The 26,259-nt window shown below is 59.4% G+C and overlaps 2 protein-coding genes across 4 annotated transcripts; both read right to left on the bottom strand.

The window, feature by feature from the left end:
- Positions 1–482: 482 nt before the first annotated feature.
- On the bottom strand, positions 483–22,718 carry MVP (major vault protein). 3 transcript variants are annotated; one of them, XM_008257933.4, is made up of 15 exons: positions 22,578–22,718; positions 12,596–12,755; positions 12,272–12,467; positions 9,079–9,202; positions 8,846–8,977; positions 7,775–7,869; positions 7,267–7,503; positions 4,987–5,268; positions 4,041–4,285; positions 3,750–3,947; positions 2,654–3,040; positions 2,221–2,337; positions 1,784–1,910; positions 1,149–1,337; positions 483–827 (listed from the first exon to the last, which is right to left on the bottom strand). In XM_008257933.4, the coding sequence occupies exons 2-15, from the start codon at positions 12,718–12,720 to the stop codon at positions 609–611; spliced, it is 2,673 nt and encodes an 890-aa protein (XP_008256155.2). In that variant the 5' UTR covers positions 12,721–12,755; positions 22,578–22,718; the 3' UTR covers positions 483–608. The 3 variants fall into 3 exon arrangements, with proteins under 3 accessions (XP_008256155.2, XP_002711909.2, XP_008256156.2); XM_002711863.5 differs by having other exon boundaries at positions 12,596–12,740; positions 22,578–22,711; XM_008257934.4 differs by having other exon boundaries at positions 22,505–22,667.
- Positions 22,719–22,997: 279 nt separating this feature from the next.
- On the bottom strand, positions 22,998–25,253 carry PAGR1 (PAXIP1 associated glutamate rich protein 1). Its single transcript, XM_002711862.5, has 3 exons — positions 24,247–25,253; positions 24,026–24,108; positions 22,998–23,433 (listed from the first exon to the last, which is right to left on the bottom strand). The coding sequence occupies exons 1-3, from the start codon at positions 24,726–24,728 to the stop codon at positions 23,234–23,236; spliced, it is 765 nt and encodes a 254-aa protein (XP_002711908.1). The 5' UTR covers positions 24,729–25,253; the 3' UTR covers positions 22,998–23,233.
- Between the last annotated feature and the right edge of the window lie 1,006 nt (positions 25,254–26,259).

The raw sequence follows: 26,259 nt of genomic DNA, 5'->3' as shown, positions 1-26,259 counted from the left end.
TGCTGCGCCACGGCGCCGCCCCCCTCCCTTTTTAAAGATTTTATTTATTTATATGAGAGGTAGAATTACAGACAGTGAGAGGGACAAACAGAGAGAGCAGGGTCCTCTTCTCCAATCTGACATTGCCCATCTGAGAAGGGTCAAGTGCAGAGGTGCAGACTGGTGCCACTGGCCACTAGTTGCCGGTGTGACCAGCAGGTGGCGCTAAAAGGAGCCTCCAAGTGGGCCGGGATGGATCCACGCAGAGCTGGCGGGTGAAGCGGCAGCAGCCGGAGGCATCCGAGGGGGGCTGGGCAGGCCGAGCCCCTCCGCTCGCCTCTGGCACCAACTCCTCCTCCTGGGATCGCCCCTTCTTGCCAAAAGGACAGCTGGGCGTGCTGGGTGTGTGTGTATGTGTGTGTCGCATTCCTGCGGGTGTGGCTTGGGATTCGTCTCCTCCCCTCCCCGCCTCGGTTTCCCCTCCACTGTACAGACACGTAGAGTTCCTAGCAATGATCTAAAGATTTAATGATTTAAAGGTCCCTTGAGACGCGAGCTTGTGCGAGCAGGAAAGGTTTAGGAGTTCGGAGTGGTGGATTTCATCTGCCAGCTGCCCCTGCTGCACTGGCCTAAGGCAGGATGTGGGTGCTCCCGGGAGCCAGCGGAGCAGATGGGGACTGGGGAGACGCCGCCTCCTGCAGGCGGGGCCCACCAGCCGTCATCCTGCCTAGGGGCTGACCGTCAGCGCCCAGCCCCAGCAGCCCGAAAGCTGTGTTGAAGAGATTGACAGGAGTGGAGCCGTCGGTGATGAGCGTTGATTTCAGGCCCAGGGACTGCAGCAGTTTTACCTGGAAGGAGGGAGTGAGGAGGAGGAGGAGGAAGGTGAGAAGCTGCAGTCAGACCCTGCTCATGGTGCTCCGCTCCTCAGCTGCCTCCTTACACCAAAAGAGTTGCAGCGCCACCGCCCCCTTCATCTTACCTCCCTGCCTGGTTTCCTGTCTGTCCTAATAGCCAGCGCCCGGTACGGATACTGCAGTACCGGGCACGGCTCGCTGGCCACCTTTCCCCATGCTCTGTCCCCACCCCCGGCCTTCTTGGTTCTGCTTTCTCGGTTCTGAGCCGTGCCCAGGACACACACGCTCCCCCACTCAGGCCTCCGCCATTCTCACCTGCATCTCTGGCCCGGCCACGGCCAGGTCCTTGATGGTGCTGGGGCCCAGGGCCTCTGTCATCTGCTTGAACTTCTTGGCCTCCACCTCTGCCAGCTGCTGGGCCTTGCTCACCTCCAGCTCCAGCTGGGCCCGGGCGTAGACCAGCTCCAGCTCTCGAACTTTCTGGACCCGCTGGAGTTCGGCCTCCTGGGGTGGGGGAGAGAAGCCCAGTGTTCTTTAAGTCAGGTGGCTTCTGGGAGGTGTCTGATGAGTCGCGTCCCCTCGCTGGCCGTGGGGAAACCGAGGCAGAAGGGGTGGAGCCATCAACTTGTAGACAGGCGCGGGTCCCAGCTATGCCAACCGTTTGTTTAGCTCACGACCCGGGCGAGCTTTTGACCCTGAGCCTTGGCTCTGCACCTGGAGATGCCACCCACGCCTCCAGGGACTTCCGGCATGGAACTCGATCCTGCAGGGGGAGCGCGGGCAACACCTGGCCCCCAGGGCCTGGGCACCCACCTGCCCGGGACTCCGGTCTGGAGGGAATCACTGTGCCTGCCCAGGGCCTTGCGCCAGGGTACCGGGTGTCCTATATGAATGACCAAGCCCCGTCCCCGTCCCAGGGTCACCCCTCCCAGGGGCACCCCCCCACTTGCCGTCTCAATGGCCAAGGCCTGCGCCTTCAGCTTGGCCTGCAGCACAGAGCCTTCCCCCTCGATGCGGGCCGCCTCTGCGCGGGACTCGGCCTCGGCCTTGGCGGTCCCGGTGCTCTCCACGGCCATGCTGGAGGAGGAGGCAGAGCCGGTGAGGGCCGGGAGAAAGCCCTGCCCACCCACGGCCTTGATTCCCCGTGCAGCAGCACTCAGACAGACACACAGACACAAAGATACACACAAGCACACAGACATACACAGATGCACACCCATGCAGACACACACACACCCAGACACACACACAGACACACTCGTGCACAAGTACATACACAGATGCGCGCACACACACACACACACAGACACCTCCACCTGTGCCCCCGCCCTCACCCCGCTGCTTTCCCATGACCTTGACCCCTCTCCAGCCTCCTCCGTCCACTCACCTCAGGGCTTCCAGCTCCAGGAGCTCCTTGCGAGCCTTCTCGGCTTCCGACTGATCCAAGATCTTCTGCCTCTCCAGCCGGCCCCGGGCTTCCTGCTCAAGTCTCTGCGCCTCGTGCCTGCAGCAGGGCGGGGCCAGAGGGCCAGAGCTGGGCCGGGAGCGCCGGGGCAGGGCCCAGCGAGCCCCTGCAGCAGACCCCCGCCAGGGGTGGCACTTCCGCAGGCAGTGCGAAGGCTGTGCCCACAGGGGAGCAGCAGAAGGGAGCTGGGGTGCGGGCAGGAGCGTGGGGGATGGGGGGCCCAACCGGGAGCTGGGGTTTTAGGGCAGCATGGATGTGGGTTGTATTCCGCGGGCAGGGCACGGCTCCTGGGGGTGAGACCGGCTCCCGCAGGGCTTGTGGGGGGTGGGCAGTGGGGGCCCCGGGTCCCACTCACTTGGCTGCGGCCTCCTGGGAGTTGGTGGTGATCTCAATGGCCAGCTGCACGCTGCGCTGCAGGGCGTCGCGCGTCCTCTGGTCCACGGGCTCCACCGACTGCACGTCCACGCTGCTGACCACCAGCCCGTTCTGGGGGAAGACGGCCCGGTCCCGGGGCCTGGGCAGGGCCATGCCGTCGGGGCCCTTGGCTTCTGCCGTCTCAAAGCCAAAGACAGCCGCGCGGATGATGCGTGCCGAGTTCTTGTGGAAGTCGTCGAAGGTGACGGAGGCCACGGCACCCCGCACCCGGGACGCGATGGCCTTGCAGGCGTCACCCACGAAGTCGGGCACCGAGAAGAGCTTGGCGGTCTCTTGGGGGTCCCGCTGGTCACTCACCTCAAAGTGCCTGTGAGCAAAGAGGGGGCTGTTTTCCCAGACACAGCTCTCCCCAGGGGGACTCGTGCGGCTGGCCAGCCTCCCCTTAATGGAGTGCCTGGTCGATTCCTGGCTGCCCCACTTCCACTCCAGCTCCCTGCCAACGCTCCCGAGAGGCGGTGGATGATGGCCCTGCCACCCACCTGCGTGGGAGACCTGGATGGAGTTTCTGGCTCCCGGCTTTGGCCTGGTCCAGACCTGGCCATTTGGAGGATGACCCAGCAGATTAAAGCACGCACTCTCTCTCTCCCCCTTTCAGATTAATAAAGAAAGGACTTCCACGCCCACCGGCCGTGTCTGGGCTGAGTCTCTTACGATAGGGGCTGCTGGTATGGCCAGCAAGGGCCCAAGAATCTTCCTACATGCTCTCCTTTAACCCTCTCGGCCCCCCGATGTGGTGGGGATGAGGATTCTCCCCATTTTACAGATTGGGTACGTGGCTGGCTGTTTAGCTGGGGTGTGTCCTGCTGCGGGTCCCTGGAGTCCTGAGCCTGCGTCTCCCCTGGTTCGCCTTTGACCGTGGCGCTGAGCCAGGCCTTCTGTCCCTATCAGGAGCTGCTGCGATTTTACTCCCAGGCGTGGCGGGAGGGGGGGTTCTGTCACCTTGCCGGGCCGAGGGCCGAGGCGTGGCTCCCAGTGTGGCGGGGAGCCGAGAGACAGCAGGTGCCCTAGGCACTCACCAGTTGTAGGCAAGCTGCAGCTGCAGCCGGGCGTGGTCGGCTGTCTCGATGGTGATGACGTCAGTGAAGAAGTCAGGCCCCAGGAGCAGGCAGAGTGCACGGCGGGCGTGGGGACGCTTGGGCCGCCCGGCCGACAGCGACAACACCGTGAACTGCTCCTCGGGCCCCAGCGACACCAGCTCGGGCCCAAACACCACGCTGCGCGGGCGAAGAGGACAAGCCGGAAGTCAGACCTGCGGAGGTGCGCACCTGCCTGGCGCCCCTCCCACCCTGCCCCGAGGCCGCCCTCACCGAGCTTTCTTCTCTCTGTAGTCATACACCTGCACCGCCGCGTTGTGAGGCACCCGGTAGCTGACCACACGGGTCTTGTTCCGGGGCCCCGGGGGCTGCCGGGGCTTGGCCATGACCTTCTCACCCCTGTCGGCCAGCGGGTCGTGCCCCTTGTTCAGCAGCTCCTCCACCCCAGGGGGCAGCTCCTTATCCCACAGGATCTCGTCCTGGGTCAGCATGTAGGTGCTTCCGATCACGGCGCGCACCTGGAGGGAGCAGGACGAAGGGGACGTTGCTGCCAGTGGAGGGGGCAGGGGGACGGCCACCTGGCGGTCAGCTGGGGGCATGGCCAGCCGCGTGGCTGCATGTGGTCCCTGGTCCCTGTCACCCATGTAGGAGACACAGCTGGAGCTCCAGGCTTCTGCGTTCAGACTGGCCTGGCCCTGGCTGGCGTCTGGAGTGAGCCAGCAGAGGGAGGATCTCTTTGTACGTCACTCTGCCTTTCAGACAGACAGACAGACAAATAAGTAAATCTCCAAAGAGCAGTGCTGTCTCCTGGGGTTAAGCAATGAGCGACATTTACACGTGTAGTTCAAAGAACAGCCCTTGGCAGGCAGTAAGCGTGCGACACTGTTCTTTCTAGAACCTTCCTTCACAGGGCGGACGCAATCCTGGGAAGCAGGTAGGATACTCGAACCCCCTTGCAGAGCTGAACCTTCTAGCAAATTCTGCCCCCAAGGACAAACCCAAAAGAACCATGTGCCCGTGTCCAACAGATGTACACAGGAACACACACGCGCAAACAGCCCAGGTGCCCCTTCCCCCACCTCTGCCGAGTGCCTCCCCTCCTCACCCCCCTTCCCCGTCAGGGTCACCCTCTGGTGTCACCAGCGGAAGCCACACAGCAACAGTGGCCCCCTCCCCCATCTCCCCCTGCCCTCCCCCTCCCCCCAGCCATCCCCGCTACCTTTCCAGTCTTGACATCCTGCACGTAGATGCCCTCGTTCTCGTCCAGGGGGATGGCCTGGCGCTCTTCCACCACCTCCACCTTGGCGGGCGGCACGTACTCCAGGGGCCCGCGGATGAGCCAGCGGTCCCCGGCCTGGTGGGAGACCCTCTCATCTCCCTCGCCCTCCTCCAGGGGCTGCAGGGCCCGCAGCAGCAGCCCCTGCTGCTCCGACAGCACGTACACGTCCTGGATGCCTTGCTCCAGACTCTCCCCGGGCTGCAGGAAGAAGGACTTCTCGCCCTGGTGGGGGAGACGTGGGGTTAGGAGCCGTCGCCAGCCAGGGTGGCAGGCGCCCCAATGGCACCTGCCCAACCCCCGGGGGTGGGGAGGAGACTCAGGCTTGTAGGAACTCATCTGCTCCCAGAGTCTGCGCAGTGTCAGGATCACAACCGCGGGGGAGGGCGGACTTGCTCGCAGGCCAGCGTCCGGCACAGCGGTTAAGAGGCCGCCCGGGACACTCACATCCCGTACCGGACTGCTGGTTTTGAACCGCGGCTCCCTGGCCTCTGATCCAGCACCCTGCTCGTGCGCCCCCTGGGGGGCAGCAGCGATGGCTCCAGTGCTTGGGCCCCTGCCACCCACACGGGGGACCCGGATGGAGTTCCAGGCTCCTGGCTATGGCCTGGCCCAGCTTTCACCGTTGTGGGCATCTGGGGAGTGAACCAGCAAACGAAAGCTCTCTCTCCATCTGTCTCTGTCTCTCTGCTTTTTAAACAAGATGAAAATAAATAAAATGATGTGAAAATTTAAAATATATAAACAAAAAAAGCATTGACCTAGCGTTCCTTTTCATTTCTCCCGCACTTTGCTTTCTTGGGCTGGTAGAATGCAGAGGCTGGCAAACTCCAACCCCGTGTGACACGGGTGCGCCCCGTGGCCTGGCCTGTCTCGTGTGACTATCCACACTCAGCCCACGGTGTGCACGGCAGATGGGTACCAGATCCCCAAGCAGATAACAAAACCCAAGGACACTCAAGCCCCTTACACAAAACAGGGTGGTGTTTCCATGGCAGGGTACTTCAGAAAGCTTCTTGGTGCGCAAAAAAAAAAAAAAATCTTTTAAGATTTATTTATTGGTGCCAGTGCTGTGGCATAGCGGGTAAAGCTGCACCTGCAGCGCCCGCATCCCATATGGGTGCCAGTTTGAGTCCCGGCTGCTCCACTTTGCATCCAGGTCTCTGCTATGGCCTGGGAAAGCAGCAGAGGATGGCCCAAGTCCTTAGGCCCCTACACCCATGTGGGAGACCAGGAGGAAGCTCCAGGCTCCTGGCTTCGGATCGGCGCAGCTCTGGCCATTACAGCCATTTGGGGAGTGACCCAGTGGATGGAAGACCTCTCTCTTTTTGCCTCTGTCTCTCTGTAACTCTGCCTTTCAAATAAATAAATTTGAAAGGCAGAATTAGAGAGAGGAGGAGAAACAGAGAGAGAGAGAGCTCTGCTATCCATGGTTCACTCCCCAGATGGCCACAACTGTCAGGGCTGGGCCAGGCCAAGGCCAGGAGCCAGGAGCTTCTCCCAGGTCTCCCACGTACGTGCAGGGGCCCAAGCACTTGGGCCATCCTCTGCTGCTTTCCCAGACGCATTAGCAGGGAGCTGGATCAGAAGCGGAGCCACAGGACTCAAAACAGCACCTGACGTAGGATGTCGGCGTACCAGGCAGTGGCTTAACCTGCTGCAGTACAACACCAGCCCCTCAAACTTATCTTCCAAAAAAATGTACTTATTTATTCATTCATTCATTTTATATGAAAGCCAGGGAGACAGAGACAACAAGAGACCTCCCATCCTCTGGTTCACGCCCCAAATGCCCACAACAGCCAGGACTGAGCTGAGCCAAGGTCAGGAACAAGGACCTTGAACCGGGTCTCCCCGGTGGGTGGCAGGAACCTGAGCATGTGGGCCATCCCCTGCTGCTCCCCAGGGTGCACACGAGCAGGGAGCTGGCAACAGGAGTGGAGTGGGACTCGAACCCAGATGCTCCGATATGGGATGTGGGCACCGCTAACGGCATCTCAACCGCTGCCCCCAACACCCAGCCCCAAACTTCTCTGCCAATTTCATCTTTCTATGAGCTTTCGGAGGTCTGGGGGCTACGGCAGGGGCTGCCGGGAAGCTGCTTTGGGCCAACTGGATTCAACATGCAAAGACCCCCAGGGGGCTTCTAGAATGCAGGGGAGGCGGAGAGGCAGGGGAAGGAGGAGTGGGGGGGGGTCCCACGCGCTCCAGGGCGGCCCTCACCTTGACAACACGCTTCTGCCCCAGCTGGTTCTTGCCATCTGGTCCGACCGGGTCAAGAATCACACAGTAGTTTTGGGGGCCCAGGGTGGTGATGGGCACGACCCCCAGCACCTCCTCGTGGACGTCGGGCACGTGGGCTTCCGTGTCCTGCACTGTCACCAGCCACTCCTCCCCGGTGCGCCGGGTCACGCCCCTCACGTCTTGGAAGTTCCGCCGAGCCCGGAGGTGCAGGGCTGTCTGTGGAAGGAGGCGTTGGCGGCTTGAGCGAGACCCCTCCACCCCGGCTGCCTCTGGGGAGATCTGGGAGGTCCCTCCCCCACCCCGCACCCCCACACCACTAAGTGCTCCCAGAGCCGGGCGCATTCTGTAAGCCTCTCAGGGGACCCAGCGATGCCTGCATCTGGGTGGTGACCCCAGCAGCGCTGCTTCTGTTTCCTCCCTCACTCTCCGCCCGCAGCCTGAGCCCACAGCCCCTCAGCCCCTCGGCCTGCAGTCCCGGAACACAAACCTTCTCCGTAAGGATGACGGCTCCCACCAAGTCCAGAACCTCCTCAAACACTCCAGGGAGGTAGGCACCCACCGAGCGGACCAGCCATTCTTCTCCTGGGCCGGGCGGAGGGAAGGGCCAGAGGTCACCCAGCTGTCCCCTCCCCCTTGGGAGACAAGGGGTGGGGGGATCTTTGTAAGCCATGAGATGTCACTTCCCCAGACTTCAGCACCACACAGGGGTCCTTGAACTCATTCCTTTCTTTGAGGCCAGAGGAAAACGAACCCCTATATCCCCAAGGGAATTTTCAAAAGCCCAGTTTCGGGGCGGGGGGGGGGTGTTAAGCCCCTCTGGAATCAGTAGCACAGCTGAGTCCCGGCTGCTCCGCTTCTGATCCAGCTCCCCGCTAAAGCGCCTGGGAAGGCAGTGGAAGATGGCTTCGGTGCTCGGGCTCCTGCAGCCACGTGGGAAGCCCAGAAGGAGTTCCAGACTCTTGGCTTTGGCCTGACCCAGCCCCATGTGCTGTGGCCATTCCGGGTGTGAACCGGCAGATGTAAGATTCTCTCTCTCTCTGTCACTCTACCTTTCAAATAAACAAATCTTTTAGAAGCAGAAGCCAGCCCGGGCTGCTCAGGCGGCCGCTCTGACGGCTTGCTACGCCTGCTCGAAGCTCCAAGGACCCACGGCTCCTTCCCTCGGTGCAGGTAGCAGGCGTGGCCGTCACCCAGCCGACTACAGTGCGGCGGCGCCCGGGGCGAGGCACAGCCTCCCGACCTCACACCCCCAGCAGCCCAGCTGCCTGGGTCAGCGCCCTCCCCTGTGAAGTATTTTGCACAACACGTAGCACCTAGCACGTGATGCGTTTGTTCCTTGTATCTGAACGTCTGCTTGGTTGATTCAGAACCAGACAAGACACGGCTACCGCCTGTGGCCAGAGCAGGAAGAGGACTGTGATCACAGGGAAGGGGCCAGGCTGAGGCCAGTGTGGAGGTGGGGATGGGGGAAGCAGCCCTCAACAGTCTCAGGAGACACCTGGGACGCGCCCCACCCCCAGCCCTCACCTGCCTCTCCCGGTGCCCCTTGCTGTCCCACCTGTCACTCTCTGCTTGCCGTCCCGGTCACAGAATTCCTTGCGAGCCCTCAGCCGCAGTGCCTCGTTGGGCCTGATGATGGTGGCGTGAATGATCTGCAAAACCTCCACCTCCTTCTGGGGGATGTAGGTGCCTGGGGAGCGCAGACGAGTGGGCGTGGGCGGTCAGGAGGTGTCATGGCCACAGCGGGAAAGCGGGAAGCCCCAGACCGCCTCCCGTGGAGACAGAACTCACCGGGCCCCTCAAACAGCCACTCGTCTCCTGCCACCACCTTTTCTCCATTGCTATCCTCGAAGTCCAGCAGGGCCCGCAGGTGCAGGGCGGTGTTGGGCAGAACCACCTCGAGCGGGGTGATGCCCTAGCGGCGGAAGAAGAGGGGGCACAGGGCACTCAGTGCTGGGACCAGGAGATCGGAGTTCGTGGTGTCGATCCTTCCACGCCCCCCCCCCCCCGGAAGAAGCCCCCACCCCGCCGGGGAAGGGCCAAGGTGGGGGCGGGGGCTCCTAGGCCATCTGGCCTAAAGACGTGGGATGGAGCCGGCACGCGACAGGAACACGCTTTCCCCTGCAGCACGTGCTTAGGGGATGCCTAGAGCTGGAAATTGACGACGAGGGAAGCCAGGCACAGGGCTCAGGGGGAGAAATCTCCAGGAAGCCAAATAAGAGAGAATTCATGGCCTGGTGCACACTGGGGTTCTCTAGGGAGCAGGGAAGGCAGGTTTAAACTGGGATCCTCGGGAGGTTTTTTTTTTTTTTTTTTTTTTTTAAGATTTATTTTGTTTATTTGAAAGAGCCACAGAGAGAGGTAGAGACAGAGACAGAGACAGACGGGTTTGGGGGGAGAGGGGGAGAGAGAGAGAAAGAGAGGTCTTCCATCTGCTGGTTCACTCCCCAAATGGCAGCCATGGCCAGAGCTGCGCTGATCCGAAGCCAGGAGCCCAGAGCTTCTTCCAGGTCTCCCAAGCAGGTGCAGGTGTCCAAGCGCTTGGGCCGTCCTCCACTGCTTTCCCAGGCCACAGCAGAGAGCTGGATTGCATGTAGAGCAGCCAGGACTTGAACTGGTGCCCATATGGGATGCAGGCACTGCAGGCCAGGGCTTTAACCCACTGTACCACAGCACCAGCCCCTAAAATAGCTTCTTTAAAATGAAAACTGAGGGGCTGGCATTGTGGTTAAGCTGCCTCCTGGGAGACCAGCATCCCATGTTGGAGCACTGGTTCAAGTCCTGGCTGTATCATTTCTGATCCAGCTCACCTGGGGAAGCTGCAGAGGATGGCCCAAGTCCTTGGGTCCCTGTCACCCACGTGGGAGACCTGGATGGAGTTCCTGGCTTCTGGTTCCAGCCTGGCCCAGCCCTGGCTGTTGCAGCCATTTGGGGAGTGAATCAGCAGACAGAAGATTTCTCTCTCTCTCTCTCTCTGAAGCTCTTTTAAATAAGTTCTGCTTTTTTAAAAAAATGAAGGCTTACACAAGGTGGCCTTCAAGGCCAGCACAGGGTGGAGGAAGCAGAGTTTGATTGATCACTGGCCACCACAAAGGCATCAGTAGTGGAGAAGTTAGAGAAAGAGGGGAAGGGAGCAGGGGGTCCCAAGAGACAGGGAGGAATGTGTCGGGTTCCTGGGACCACCTGATGGATGGGGACCTCCCCAAGGCTCCTGCAGGTGCAAGAGATGAGGGTCAGGTAGGGGAAGGGGACGCACACAGACCCACTGAGTGCCAGATGGCTTAAATTTGGAACTCAGCGACTTGTGACCAAGTTGTTCAAGAGCCAAGGAGTAGAAAACAGGAAGTGAGCTGAGAAAGGTAAGTATTCAGAAGACCCAGTGAGAAAGGAAGTGAGCTTGGGGTGGGAGGAACCACTCAACCTATTCGCTGCTTATACCACTGCTGGGGTGGGGGTGGGGGTGTCTGTCTCCAGGGGAAACCACTCCTGGGGTGTGGGGCGTGAGAATGTAAGCAATGGGTGGTAGCCCTGGTCTCCTTAGAACAATGAGGGAAAAAAAAAGACAAGGAAGAGAAGGAGGGATGGGAGAGAAGACTGGGATCAAAAGCCTGGAGGGCTCAACAAGGAAGAGGAGAAGGAGGTGGTAGGAGGGAGGTACTGGAGTCTAGGTCTTGGGGTGGGGCAGAGGGGGATAACGAGCCCAGCATGGACCCAGCACTGGGCAGGGTGAGGCTGAGAAGCCAGGTGTTGGCAGGGTCATTGTGAGGATATGAGTTGGCAGGGGTGGGGGAGGGAAGGGAGGCCAGAGGCAGGTGTCCCTGCAGGGTGGAAAGGGTCGCCTGTGTGTCCTTGTTGCTGGCCTGGCCTGGGGAGTGCACACTGGATCTGCTGGGGAAGGCTGGGCTAAAGCAAGGCTGGAGGGATGAACAAAGCTTTCAATCCCAGCCTGGGGAGCTCTTATGTCCTGGTGGCCCCACCCACACAAACCCACAGGGAGACCTGTGGATCTGAGACACGGCCTGAACACAGGTTTTTAAAAAAAATTTTTTTTAAATTTCAACAGTTTCAGACTTAAGGAACAGTTGCAAGAATATTACAAAGAATTCCTAGACACCGTTTGCTTTGATTTCTTAGGGCTAAGTTTCTACTCAGGCTTCGCTTTCTCTCTCCACACACCCACACTTCTTCCCCAGACTGCTCCTAAGCAGACCTGAATTCTCCCCGCGGCTCGTGCTATTGAACATTCGGGATCAAGCAGCACTGCTTGGGGGCGGCGCTGTGGCACAGATGTCACCGCTTGTGACACCGACATCCCATACTGGAGTGCAGGTTGAATCCCCGTTGCTCCACTTCTGCCAGTGCATCTGGGAGAGCAGCAGCAGATGGCCCCCAGTACCTGGGTCCCTGGCACTCATGCGGGAGACCAGGATAGAGTTCTGTGCTCCTGGCTTTGGCCTGGGCCCAGTCCCCCTGGCCGCTGCAGCTACTTGGGGAGTGAACCAGCCAATGGAAGGTCTCTCTCTCTTTCTCTCTGTCACTCCACCTTTCAAATATATATATTTGAAATATTTAAATACTAAATTTAATATATATATTTAAAGAAGCCCTTGGCTAGGGGAGAACGTCAGATTCCAAAAGTACAGACTGACAAGAAGATGAAGGAAGAACAGTTCAGGAAATGAGGGTGGGATGCCCACGTGTTTGGGCCCAGGGTCTAATGGCAGCAGGCACCAGGGTCTGGCTGGAAGTCCCAGCGTGCAATGGCTTCCGGCAGGATGATTACAGGCATCTGAGCCACTGGGACCTTGTCTCGGCCATTATCCTTTGCTCACTGCCCACCAGTGTCGGGCACCATTTGAATGAATGAGGAGCTTAACACTGGCACAACTGATTTCATGCCGGGCAGGGTTGCAGCGGGGACGAGGTGACGGGTGGAGTGGGTGGAGTGGGTAGAGGGGTGGAGTGGGGGAGGCAGGCCAGGTACCTTCTCCATAAGCTCCCCTGGGTACAGGGGGAAGGGGTCCTGGGTCAGTCGGATCTCCATGTCAGCATGGCGAAGGCGAACTTGCCCTGTGACGTCCAACACCACGGAGCCCTGGGCATCCCGGACCACAGGGTTGGCCACCACACAGTAGTGACGTAGAGGGACTGTCACCATGCGCACGGGGTCAAACAGGATCCTGTCAGAGGAGGAAAATGGGTGTGAGGACCCAGGGAGACACCTCGCTGCCACCCAAACAGTGGCCCCAGGGAAGAGGACACCACCCGGACCCACAGCCCCTCCCTGGCGCGCAGTCCCCACGCCAACCTCTCGTTGTCCTGCCGGATGTAGGTCTTGGGCCCGACCTCCACGCGGGACACATTGCTGTTCTGGTCCAGCACGTGGATGTAGTGGTAGGGGGGGATGCGGATGATGGACTCCTCCGTTGCCATGGTGACGGCTGTGCTTCAGGCTGAACAGAGAAGGACTGACGGGTGGGGAGGAGACAGATGAGCACGGGGCAGGCGCTTGGGCAGCCAGGGGGCTCCGTTTTCCAGCTCAGATAATTCCCTGCTTCCTTCCCAGGACAGCGCAGTCCCGCCCGACCTCCCACTTGCTGAGAACTTCTTTGTCACGGTTAAGCACAGACGGGTAAACTACCAGCTCCTCTCTTTGGCTCCCATCAACCACCTCCCTCTAAACTGCCTGTGGGGACGGTGCTGTGGCACAGCGGGTTAAGCTACTGCCTGCCATGCTGGCATCTCATAACAGACCACCAGTTCAAGTCCCGGGTGCTCCATTTTGGATGCAGTTCCCTGCTAATAGGTAAACAGCGGAAGATGCCCTGCTGACCACGTTGGGGACTCGGACTGCAGTTCCAGGCTCCTGGCTTTAACCTGACCCAGCCCCAGCCGCTGCAGCCATCTGGGGAGTGAACCAGCAGATAGAAGATCTTTCTCTCTCTCTCTCTTCCTCTTTCTCAGTCACTCTGCCTTTCAAACAAGTAAAATAAATCTGTAACCAACACATGAGCAAGCAGCCTCCAGCACTGAGCGCCAGAGGGGGCTTTGGAGTGGATATCCCCAGGGCAGGGGAAGCGGAGTACGCTGTGGGTGGGGAGTGGCAAGCAAGTCTGTGACGAGACAGGTGGGCAGCTCTCTGGCTCCTTCAGAGGCAGGTGGCCCACATTTCAGGGGGACCCCAGGGCCTGGCTGTATATTCACAGGCCAGCACACAGCCAGAGGTATTTGCGTGACCTTTGTCTGCTGCCCCTCATCCCCCCCCCCCCCGCTGAGCTGTCCAGACCTGGGCTGGGCGGGAATCCCCAGTGCAACTGATCCTCCCTAGGATCAGCCGGGTGAGGGACAGCTCCCTGCTGTGATGGGCAGGAGTGGGGAGGAGAGGCAAGCGATTACCTAATTCCATCCACACCCAGCCTATCTGCTTCTTTAAAAAAATTATTTAATTATTTATTTGAAAGGCAGAGAGAGGGGGGCGGAGAGAGAGAGAGAGGTCTCCCATCTGCTACTCCATTCCACAAATGCTTGCAATAACCAGGGCTGGGCCAGGCCCAACCCAGGAGCCCAGGACGCCATGTGGTGGCAGGAATTCAAGTGCTTGGGCCATTATCTGCTGCCCTCCCAGACCACACATCAACAGGAAGAAGTGGAGCCAGCCTGGAACCCAGAAGTCCACCTGCTGTGTGAAACACTCACGCCCTCCCTGCCTCTGAGTCCCAGTGCTTAGCCTGTCCAGCAACACTGCACCCTCTACCTTAGCCCCATCCCTGCCTCTAGTGCTTCACAGACCTTGGCTGTGTCTCCGTGAGTCCATACACTGGGAACCTGTGGTGGAATGAGAAGGCCATGCCAAGATGGCCGCTGGCAACAGAGCATGCCTGGCAACAGGCTGTGATTGGTTAGGGCATAAACCGCCCCTTCACTGGATTGGCTGCCTCGGCTATATAAGCTGCTGTACCAACTGAAATAAACGAGTCTGCGGGCTGCTCGCCTCTGGCCTGCTTTCACTTGACTCCTGGGGTCTATGTGGTGATTCTGCGCCTCTTGCCCCCACCATGTTCCTCCTCTCAGAACGAATCCACCTCAACATCTGGTGCCCAACACAACTCAGCCTTGTCCTTGAAGACTCAGGCCAGACATTTCTGAAACTATCACCAGAAAGGAGTAGCTTCTCATCAATTCCCCATTCCCTACACGCTGCGTCCAGCCTGAGTAAGAAATGGAAGTGAGAAGGAAGGGGGGTGGCTTGGAACAGGGCAGAAGAGGCAGGAGCCACAACACTACAGAATCAAGGCTGGAAGAGGTCTGGGAGTGTTACTCGGTCCACACAGTCTGTGAAGTTTCAATTTGCTTCATTAGAAACTGAGTTTCCACACACTCCCAACCGCTGCTACTCTTGAAATATTAGGAGGGGCAGGTGTGGTGACATAGCAGGTTAAACCGACACATGGGATTCCTGCATCCCATATCAGTGCCTGGTTCAAGTCCCAGATGCTCTGCTTCCAATCCAGCTTCCTGCTAATGTGCCTGGGAGGCAGCTGATGATGGTCCAAATACTTGGGTTCCGGCCGGCGCCGCGGCTCACTAGGCTAATTCTCCGCCTTGCGGCGCCGGCACACCGGGTTCTAGTCCCGGTCAGGGCACCGGATTCTGTCCTGGTTGCCCTTCTTCCAGGCCAGCTCTCTGCTGTGGCCAGGGAGCGCAGTGGAGGATGGCCCAAGTGCTTGGGCCCTGCACCCCATGGGAGACCAGGAAAAGCACCTGGCTCCTGGCTCCTGCCTTCGGATCAGTGCAGTGCACTGGCTGCAGTGCGCCGTCTGCAGCGGCCATTGGAGGGTGAACCAATGGCAAAGGAAGACCTTTCTCTCTGTCTCTCTCTCTCACTGTCCACTCTGCCTGTTAAAAAAAAAAAAAAAAAAAAAAAAAAAAAAAAAACTTGGGTTCCTGCCACCCACACGGGAGACCCAGATGGAGTTCCAGGCTCCAGGTTTCAGCCTGGCCCAGGCCCGGTCATTGTGGCTATTTGGGGGAGTGAACCAGAGGACAGAAGATCTCTCTCTGTCTCTGTAACTCTTTCAAATAAATAGATTTTTTAAAAAAAGATTTATTTATTTATTTGAAAGGCAGAGTTACAGAGAGGGAGAGGCAGAGGCAAAGAGAGGGAAGCTTGCATCTGCTGGTTCACTCCCCAAATGACCACAACGGCCAGGGCCAGGGCCTGACCAAAGCCAGGAACCAGGAGCTTCTTCCAGGTTTCCTATGTGGGTGCAAGAGCCCAGGTGCTTGGGCCATCTTCTGTTGCTTTCCCAGGCACGTTAGCAGGGAGCTGGATTGGAAATGGAGCAGCTGGGACTCGAACCAGTGCCCATATGGGATGCTGGCTCTGCAGGCTGGGGCTTTAACCTGCTGCGCCACAGCACTGGCCCCTCTTGCAGATTTTTTTTTTATGAAGCAGATAAACCTCTGCAAGCCACAACACAGTTGCATACCGATAATTCTGATAACACGATATGGGATCTGTGACGTCTTCCTCTTAAGACCACTCATCTATACGGAATCTGTCGTCTGAATGTATCTGAGTGACTTCTGTATGCTTTAGGTCTCTCAGATGTGACTCAGAAAAAACAGCAGCGCAGGTTTTAGAAGACTGAAGCCAATGAGATGAAGCCCAGCAGCAAGAACTAAAGCACAGTGCCTTGTGGGAAAGCACCGTAAAGAAAACACTGGGGGCTGGCACTGTAGCATAGCGGGCAAAGCTGCTGCCTGCAGTGCTGGCATCCCATATGGGTGCCAGTTCAAGTCCCGGCTGCTCCTCTTCTGATCCAGCTCTCTGTCATGGCCTGGGAAAGCAGCAGAAGATGGCCCAAGTCCTTGGGCCCTTGCACCCACGTGGGAGACGTGGAGGAAGCTCCTGGCTCCTGATCGGTGGAACTCCGGCCATGGTGGCCAACTGGGGAGTGAACCAGTGGATGGAAAACTTCTGTGTGTGTGTAACTCTTTCAAATAAATCTTAAAAAAAAAAAAAAAAAAAAAAACTGGATATTTTGGCTGCAACGTAATAAGCAGGGCAAAGAATTAGATTTTCTGGTCTTCAAAAATCCAAATGGCAATAAAAAGACAATTTTTTTTTTTTTTGGACAGGCAGAGTGGACAGTGAGAGAGAGAGACAGAGAGAAAGGTCTTCCTTTTTGCTGTTGGTTCACCCTCCAATGGCCGCCGCGGCCGGCGCGCTGCGGCCGGCGCACAGCGCTGATCTGATGGCCGGAGCCAGGTACTTATCCTGGTCTCCCATGGGGTGCAGGGCCCAAGCACTTGGGCCATCCTCCACTGCACTCCCGGGCCACAGCAGAGAGCTGGCCTGGAAGAGGGGCAACCGGGACAGAATCCAGCGCCCCGACCGGGACTAGAACCCGGTGTGCCGGCGCCGCTAGGCGGAGGATTAGCCTAGTGAGCCACGGCGCCAGCGACAATTTTTTCTTAAAAATAAAAAGGGGGGCAGCATGGGACAGTGGCTAGGACACACACAGGATGAAAAGGTGTGGCCCGGCCTCTCTGCCGTCATACTGCATTCTTCTCTTCAGTGTCCCAACCTCTGGGTCAGTCTACCACGTGCAGGCCTGCACACGGCCAGTTAGTCACCGAAGGAATTCTGCCTGCAGCTCGGGACTTCTGGGAATACGGCCCTGCTGGGAGATGATGCATTATCTGGCCCCAGGAGGCAGGGAGACAGCACACAAAGGACTGGTCAGGCGGTGGTGGGATTACACGGCGGCTGGTGACTTCCCACTCAGCAGGCCCCAACTAGCCTGCTGCCTATCAGAAGTCCACCGGGACTGATCTTGGCTGATCTTGGCTCTACCTGCCCTCCACCCCCAGCATCCTGACTTAACCCTCGCATGCCTTCTCATCAGGAAGGTGACAAGATCCGGGTCACCCCAGGGCTGGGGCCTCAGCAGCCAAGGGAAGCTTTGCCCGGTGGCTCCTTGGCCAGGTTCTCTGCAGGGTGGCTGCGGGGCCAGGAAACCAGATGGGCAGGAGGAAGGGCCAGGGCTGAGTCCCTGCACGGGAGCTCGGAGCTCTGGGTTGGAAGCGGCAGGCTCTGGTTACGGCCCCCGTGGGCTCCCTGTTGGACTCTATCCCACTCCCCCGTGGCTGAGGCCTCGTCACCACCTGCCACCCCAGCTGGGCCCAGTCAGGGGGGCTGAGAGACGCCCAGCTCGGTGTGACTCAGCAACTGTCATCCTCACGGCTCGCCGGGCCGGGTTCTGAGGCCAGGGCCACTTTACCTTCCTGACCACGGCCCTGACGCCGCGCCTCCTAGACCTTGGCCCTCGGCCAAGTCCCCCCAGAGCACAGCCTTTCTCCCCTCGCCATTGTGACGCGACTGGGACTGCTGTGGTTTTCATCAGGTGACACGGGTTTTGTTTTTTGTTGAAGCCTTGGAAAGAACAATGTGGGGGTGGCCGTTTGGCACGGCAGCCGGGATACCTACATCCCGTATCAGGATGCCCGCGGCCATGGCCAAGCTCCGCTCTCCACTCCAGCCTCCTGCTATTGTGGTCCCTGGAAGGCAGCTCCCTAACACCCATGGAGGAGACCTGGACAGAGTTCTTGGCTTCTCGGCTTTGGCCTGGCCCAGCCCCACCTGTTGTGGGCATCCGGGGAAGTGAACTGGCTGATGGGAGATCCTTCTGTCTTTGAAGGCAGGAAACAGATCATGAAAAGGACTGGGGGGACCCCCAGGAAGGTCCTGCTCAGCCCTCAGGTTTGGCTCCAACTCCTCACACCCACTCTCCCTTCAGCCCCGAGATCTGGCCCCCTAGACAGCTCTCTGGGTCCACGTCCACCCCTGCCTGCCCACACCTGTCTCAGACTTGTCAGGAGGCGCCTACAAGAACCACGGCGACTCCCGGCAGAGGGCTCTCTGTCACCTACCAAACTAGATTCACCCTCCAGTTACAAGATAGGCTGTTGGTCCCAATCTCCTGAGTTAAAAGTAAAACTTGTGTGTGGGGGGGGGGGGGGGCAGGACCAGTGCTGTGGCCTAACAGGTAAAGCCACCACCTGTGACGCTAGCATCCCAGATGGGTGCTGGTTGGTGTCCCGGCTGCTCCATTTCCCATCCAGCTCCCTGCTATTATGCCTGAGAAAGCAGCAGAAGATGGCCCAAATGCCTGGGCTCCTGCACCCATGTGGGAGACCCAGATGAAGCTCCTGGCTCCAGCCTGGCTCAGTCTTGGCCATTGTGGCCATTTAGGGAATTAATCAGCCGATGGAAGACCTCTCCCTCTCTCTGACTCCGCCTTTCAAATAACTAAATTATGAAACAGGTGAGTCACAAGGTATTCCAAGGCAGACATCTTCAGGGTCCACGGCGACTGGCCGACATGGTGGGTTTTAAATAGCAAATGCCCAAGCCCCCCCACAAAGCCGCAGGAGCACCTGTAAGCAGGCCACTCGTGAGCCTGTTCACACTGCTGTCTTAGGAGGCCCCCGCCCCGAGCTGCGGAGGCCAGCAGTGTCTTGCCCAGATCCCGTGTCTCGGGTTCACCTCACACGGGCAGCTCGGGTGGAAGGCAGCCACTCTCACGCTGGGCTGTGCATCAGAGGCACCTGGAGACATTTGGAAGCTCACCCATCTTGGGAGCTGATGGAATGGGCCTGGACCACTCCAGACTGCTATTTTTAAAAGCCCTTCTGGGGCCGGCGCGGTGGCGTAGCGGGTAAAGCCGCCGCCTGCAGTGCTGGCATCCCATGGGGCACTGGTTTGAGTCCCAGCTGCTCCACCGGGACAGCTGCTCCGCTGTGGCCTGGGAAAGCAGTAGAAGATGGCCCAAGTGCTTGGGTCCCTGCCACCCATGTGGGAGACCGGAGGGAGTTCCTGACTCCTGACTTCAGCCTGGCCCAGCCTTGCTGTTGAGGGCAGTTGGGGAGGGAACCAGTGGCTGGAAGCTCTCTGTGTCACTCTTTCAAGTTGATCAAACTAAGGAACTTAAAGAAAAGGAAAAAAAAAAAAAGCCACCCACTTGCTGACTCTACAAAGGTACTTCAAAAAGCTTGTGAATAAATGAAGACACAAGACAAATGTGTGTATACTGAACCCAGACACTGGGTGGGGGAGGGGACAGAGGTGTTTAAACTGGTGTCTTCATTGCTAGGCTCAGTACCCACCTCTCCAGGACACTGCTAAGCTAACCCCCTCAAGTCTGGATTGAGACCCCGTGGGGAAAATGTCCACCTGGTAGGTTCTGCCACCAGCAGCGTGGTCACAGGCCACCCACTAGAATCTTCCTCTGCCCAGCTGTCAAGTGGGCACTGGGCAGGAGAGCAGCCATCTCACGAAGGAATAGGAGAGAAGGAGGCGGCGGTGGGAGTCAGGCCCAAGGGCAGGCTCCTCCACTCACTCCTCTCCAGCGCCCTCCCGTCTCAGGCCCAAGCCCTCTTGGCCCCGGCCCTGGGCAGCCCTGGAGGTGGAGGTGACGTTGGTGACCCGGCCCTGTCACCAGACCCCACCTCAACCAAGCTCAGGCTGAGGGAAAGGGTTTTCTGGGGGGAGTTTTCCTTCACTGATGCTAAGATGAACATTCTGATCATTGTTTACGAAATGAGTCATCTGACAGGACTGCAGAGAGAGAGAGAGCCTGTTTTCACCGCCAACTTCCTGGTTTATGGAAACCATGTCTTACTTTAGGGCACTATTAACGGAAGCTGAGAAGTTGTGGTTGTGTTGTATCAATCACTCTTTTTCAGCAGCTAAATTTTAGGGACTTTCCCCCCTCACACACACACAGATTTTAAAGGCAGAGTAACAGAGAAAGAGAGAGAGATCTTCCACCTGCAGGTTCACTTCCCTCCAGTAGCCCCAACATCTAGGTTTGGGCCAGGCTGAACCAGGATCCTGGAAGTCCATCTGTGTCTCCCATGTGGGTGGCAGGGGCCATCCCCCAATGCCTTCCCAGGTCATGAGTAGGGAGCTGAATCAGAAGTGGAACACGTATCCCAAGTAATGTCTTGACCATCATGCCAAACGTGAGACCCTACCATCTATCTTTCTAAACTAGTCTAATTATAGGGTTTGGCTGGGATTCCTAATCCTGCCCCTGCTGTTTCTCTGGCCTCACCTTGGACCACAGGTCAAAGTTCCAGAAGAGACAGTCTGGAATGTGTGTAGTCAAGTGTCTCCATAACAGCTCTTGTTTGCTATGAGCTTAATCTCTGCCAGGCATTGGGTTAAGTGCCTTAAAAAATGTACTGGGGGCCAGCACTGTGGTGTAGTGGGTTAAGCTGTCGCCAGCAAATGCTGGCATCCCATGTGGGCGCCAGTTTGAGTCCCGGCTGCTCCACTTCCGATCCAGCTCCCTGCTAATGTACCTGGGAGAGCAGCAGAGGACAGTCCAAGTGCTCAGGCCCCAGTACCCACATGGGAGACCCAGAGGAAGCTCCTGGATCCTGGCTTCGGTTTGGTCCAGCCAAAGAACCAGCAGGTGGAAGATCTCTGTCTCTCTCTGTAACTCTGCCTTTCAAATAAAATAAATCTTTAAAAAAAAGATTGGAAAGGCAGATTGACAGAAAGACCGGGACAGACAGACAGACAGACAGACACACACACAACCTTTCCTCCACTAGTTCACTCCCCAAATGGCCACAGCAGTCAGGTCTGGGCCAAGCTGAACACTTCACCCTGGTCTCCCACCTCCGTAGAAGGGGCCCAAGCACCTAAGCCATCTTCCATCCAAGCCGGGACTTCGACTGGCACTCCTGTAAGGGATTCTGGGGTGGCAAGTGGTGGCTTAACCCACGGCGCCAGAAAGCCAGCTCCGTGTTAAGTGCCTTTAATCAACTCATTTGCAGTTCCCTGAAGACGGAGGGAGCCAGACCGCTCCCCTGAGTATCATGGCTGCAGAGCCGTGGAACAGCAATGAGACTAATCCTAGAGCTTATGGGCCTGGGTGGGGCAGGGTATTGCCCAGGAAATGATAGCAAAGGTTAGGCCAGGGTCCAGCCTTCACCACCACCCCCCTGTGGCTGGGAGGGTGGCATCCAACCAGATGGCCCCAGCGCTGTTACCATGGAGCCCTCAGTTTGTTTCTGGATCACCTACTCCAGCCTTCCTGCTCCACTACAGGAAGCTGTCCTGGTCCCCGGCCCCACCCCAGGGCACGCTGGGGGCTCTGTGAGCAAGCATAGGAACAGGCAGAGGTTTCCAAAGAGAGCACCTGATAAGGTGGCTCCATCACCCACGTGTGGCCAGTCTTTCCCTGCTCGTCCAGGGGTCCACCAGGATGGAGGCCAAGAACTCGGTGTGGGGGGCGTCTGACTAACTGCAGCCCCCACCTCCAAGAGCTCACGCCGGAGTGACAGCTCTCAAGTTCCTGGGGAGCACAGCCTCGGGGGCCAAGGGAGCTTCCCCATTTCTCTTGTTGAAAATGTCTGTCCTTGGGGCCAGCGCTGTGGCGCAGTGGGTTAAAGCCCTGGCCATATGGATGCTGGTTCAAGTCCCGGCTGCTCCTCTTCCAATCCAGCTGTCTGCTATGGCCTGGGAAAGCAGTGGAAGATGGCCCAAGCCCTTGGGCCCCTGCACCCGCGTGGGAGACCTGGAAGAAGCTCCTGGCTCCTGGCTTTGGTCAGGCCCTTATCTGAGGGTCAGAGACACAGAGAAACAAGAGAGTGCACTCCCACCTGCGGGGCCGCTCCCCAAACGCCAGCAAAGGCGCAGGCTGAGTGTGCGTTAGCAGGAAGCTGGAGTCAGAGCGGAGCCAGAACTCAGTACAAGGCACTTAGAGCGAGATGCAGGAATCACAATGGGGCTCAGCTTCCTGTTTCTGGGCCTCACCCCGCCCACCCCTGCTTGCCCACCCGACTCCATCGGCGTCTGGAAACTAGGCCTAGAGTGAGGTCACTCTCCAGAGCCCAGCAAGGCCCGCAGCTGGCACGTGGCAGCTGCAAAACGCCAACACTCGGCGGAGTTGAGAAGTCGAAGGGGAGACAAAGTCGCATCCTAGGAGCCCAAGGGGACAGGCCGGAGCCCAGGTCCCTGGGAGGAGGGGCAGGGCAGTCTCGCAAGGGCCAGCCTAGCTCTGACTTGGGCCCCTGAAGGGAGCGCGGCCTGCGACGGGGAGCGGGTGCCGGCGAGTTGATCTAACCCCAGTACGAAAAGCAAAAGCTCCCAGGGCAAGGCCTCCGCCACCAGCCTCCTCTTCTCATCTCAAGGTCTTACCTGCCCCAGCAGACACAGGCCCGAGGGAGCAGGCCAGAAAGCGGGGCAGGGCTGCCGAGGGCCAGGGACTCACCGCTGCGTGGGGCTGGGGCACCAGGACCAGGTGGCTCCTTCCCGAAGCGCGTCTCGCTGCAACTCACTCTCTTCTGGCTACCCTCTGCCCGGGAAACTCCCTCACCCAGCCCTGGGGATCACTTCCCAGACGGCTGTGGGCGGGGCCGGAGGCGGGGCCCGGGGATTTAAAGAGCCTCGGCAACCCGCGGTCACTTCCTCTCTGGGCTGTCGCTGGAGGTGGAGGGGGGGTCCCAGCTCACCGGGCAGCGGGCAGCGCTGGCCTGAACCCAGCAGGGGTCAGAGGGCTCGAGATGGGGGAGGCGGGGGCGGGGGGAGCTGGCTGAGTTGGCTTCTGCTCCATCCGGCTTTAGCTGTCCAATCTGAGCGAACGCAGGTCTGCCTCTCTGCTCAAGTGTTTAGGCTCCGGCTGCGCCCCTTCTTTAACACTGCATCTTTTATTTTAGTTTTAGCAAATTCAGCTCGATGGTCCGCACGCGCACACACACACATTGCACACACACGTGCACATGCACACACACGCGCGCACACGCACACACACACACACACCGCTTTCCTGCAGGTGCTGCGCTGGGACCCTGGAATCTCTCTCTTGCCAAGTTTCCCAGCCTCCAGCAGCACAGACGCTGGACACCCCGGGAGCTGCGCGCCTCGCAGTCAGTACTTCCGCTGCCGGGGGAAGAGGCTACTGGCCGGGGCCCGGGGCGGGGGGCTGGCGGGGCCGGGGCCCTCCGAGTCCAGGCTGAAGAGGTCCCTGCCCGTGCGCAGGATCTGCTCCTCCAGCTTCTTGTGTCGCTTCATGTCCGAGAGGACCTTGTCCAGGCGGGCCTCCCGCTTCTGGCTCCGGGCTGAGCTTCCTGGAGCGCAGGAAGGTAAGAGGTGTGGAAGGGGTTGAGGCAATGTGCACCACGCCCGCCTGGATCTTACTCATCCCTCCGGGAGCTTGTTAGAGGTAGACCTAGCACCTAGCGGCTCCCAGGCCCAGACAAGGACATGCCAGGGAGGGGGGAGGGCAAGTGCAAAGGCCCTGGGGCCATAACAAAGGCGGTCTGAGCATAGGGGGGCTCTTCCCTTCCCACGGATGGAATCTTCTGGAGGATTCTGAGTCTAGAAATGACATGACTTATGTTTTCAAAGGACTGTTTTGATTGCTGAGGTGGGAAACAGGGAGGCGGCAAGTCGCCAGGCGAGCTGGTGGGCCAGAGAGGGCGTGGTGTTGCAGGTGAAGGGCAGAGCAGAGGGAAGTGAGAACGTGGTGGGGGCAGAGCTCCGAAGGGCGCTGGGTGTTGGCTCGAAGGTTTGGGTTCAGGGTGACTGCTGGGGTAAATTCTAGGAAGGCACGTGGAGTGGGAAATTAGGTCAACTCGTTCCCTCCCGCCTCTTGAAGGGAACCACCTCTGGCGTCCCTGGGAGCTGAGACCTCCCCACCCGGTTCCTTCTTGTTTGTACCTGGTGTGCGTCTCCGGTCGATCAGGGAGTCCTTTGGTGTCATCGGTTCATCATCAAAATCGAATTCCGTGGGCATGTGTGGTCTGGGAGAGGCAGACAGAGAGTGAGGGGCGGCCCTCCCACCCCCCAGACCTGCTTCTCCTCTCCTGAGGCGGTCCCGCCGCCCCCCACCCCAGCCCCCGCTGGAATCCCGGGAGTGAGGGTGATGGGCGTGTCCTCACTTCTCCTCCTCCTCTTCTTTGGCCTCCGGCTCTTCATCGGACCGCTCCTCTTCACTCTGGGCCTCCGGCGTGGGCGGCCGGCGGGGCAGGATCTCGGCTTGCAGTTCCAGGGTGCCGTGGGCGGCCAGCAGCTCGTAGAGCCGCTGGATTTCCGCGGGCGGGGGCATCCAGGCCTGCCCGGCCGCTGGCATCTCCACCTCCTCGTCGCTGCAGGCCACGCACCAGTCCTCGGGGTCGTCCTCCGTAGCCTCTTCCCCAGCGGCGCCGGGGGCGTCTCCCTGCGCGTCCTCGGCCCCGGAGCCCTCACGCTCGGCCTCCTCCCGGCCTCCCTCCCCCTCTTCCTCGGCCTTACCGGCCGAGGCGGAGGAGCCTCCGCTGTCCTCCACGGCCAGAGCCTGGAGGCCGGAGGTCACTTCTCCTTCTTCCGACAGAGGTGCCGCCGTGGTGGCCGCAGTGTCTGCATGACCCCGCGCGAGGGACATAGGCCACTCGGGAATGGCCCCGGCGGCGATCGTAGCCGAAGGCCGGAGGCCGAAGCCGGGGTCCCGCCCCCTGCCCAGCGGGGGCTCCCTGGGGGCTTAGGGAGTGTCTCCGACCAATCTGGGTCCCACTGCCGTCTCCACGGCCAAGGGGGCCGGTCCCCAGGAGGGGGCGCTCAGTCCCCTCCAAGGACCCCGCCCCGAGGATCAATGGGAGGTCTCGGAGTCCGATGTTTCCGGGGACCCGCAGACACCACTTTCCGAGCCGCAGAGGGGAGCGGTCCAGGCTTCTCACCTTTCCACCGCCCCTCTCCACAGCTGTACCCGGCGCCCTTTCCCCAGATCTCACAGTTCCGGGCCGCGTCAAAGGAGCCGCCGCACGCACCTGGAGCTAAGACCCGCCTCCCGGGCTGCGCAGGGGCACAGGACGCAGGCGCACAGAAATGGCGCGGGAGGCTCCGCTCTAGTAAAAGCTACTTGGAAGAGGAAAGTAGGGGGAAAGCTTGCACATGCGTAGACAGGCGCCCGGGCGGTAACAGGCTTCGGCCCACAGTAAAGATGGCCGCCAGAATGGCGCATGCGTACGCCGCCGACCTCCATAGGCTCTGCCCGTGAGGAGGCGGCACCGCGGGCCGGGCGGGACCGACGCACGAACCGAGACTGGAAGGCGAGTCTCATGCAGTCTCCCTTTATTGGTGTTTCAGACTCATGCAGCATCCAGCATACAAAAAGGGAGAATCAATTTCTTTCTCTCTCTCTCTCTTTTTTTTTTTTTTTTTTACCAACTTTAGTTTTATCCCCCCAGACTTAGACCTTTTTTTTTTTCTTTTTTAAAGAAAACAAAAACCCCGCCAACTCCGAACCACAGGGCGGCTGGGTCCTCGGCGGGTTCCCGCGTGCAGCAAACCTCCCTGGTCCTCAGAAAACAGCCCCGCCCGCCCTCGCTCCCTGCAGCTCGGTGCTTTGGTCCCAGTTTTTTGGATTCTTTCTTTCCGTACAAAGCCTCCAGGAGGGAAACCCGCTGACCCGGGGTGCACGGCCCGGGCGCGGCGCCCCTCCCTCCCGAGAGTTCAGGACCGGAGCGCGCCGCGCCACCCTTGCTCGGGTCCCCAAGGGGCAGCCGGGTCACCGCAGTCTGCGACCCGCGAAGGGGGCAGGGCGGGCCCAGCAGAGAACAGTCAGAGCCCCGGGGGCTGGGGACCCCTTCCCCGACACCACTCCCCTCCCCCAGTCTGCTCTAAGAGCTGGGGTTCTGCAGAATAAAGGGGGTGGCGAGGAGGAGGCTGGGAGAGGAAAGCGGTGGGCGATGTGCAAAGGGAAGGGGGGATGATTTAAAAGAAAATAAAAAGTTGGGTAGAAATGAATGGGGAAGACGTCCAGAAAGCGAGGAGAGAAGCCAGGGCGAGGTGCAGGGTTGAGGTTCAGATTTCTGGGGGGCTAGGGGACGCAGAGCTGGGACATGGTCAAGGTTTCCATTAGTGCAGGAGAGGCAGAGGTGTGGGGAGAAGGGAGGCCTACGGTTGGCAGAGCCTGG

Source organism: Oryctolagus cuniculus, chromosome 19 (genome assembly GCF_964237555.1).
Source record: "Oryctolagus cuniculus chromosome 19, mOryCun1.1, whole genome shotgun sequence".
In the NCBI taxonomy this organism is placed as follows: domain Eukaryota; kingdom Metazoa; phylum Chordata; class Mammalia; order Lagomorpha; family Leporidae; genus Oryctolagus; species Oryctolagus cuniculus.
The sequence above is the reverse complement of the archived record's forward strand: the minus strand, read 5'-3'. Positions and strand labels throughout refer to the sequence as shown.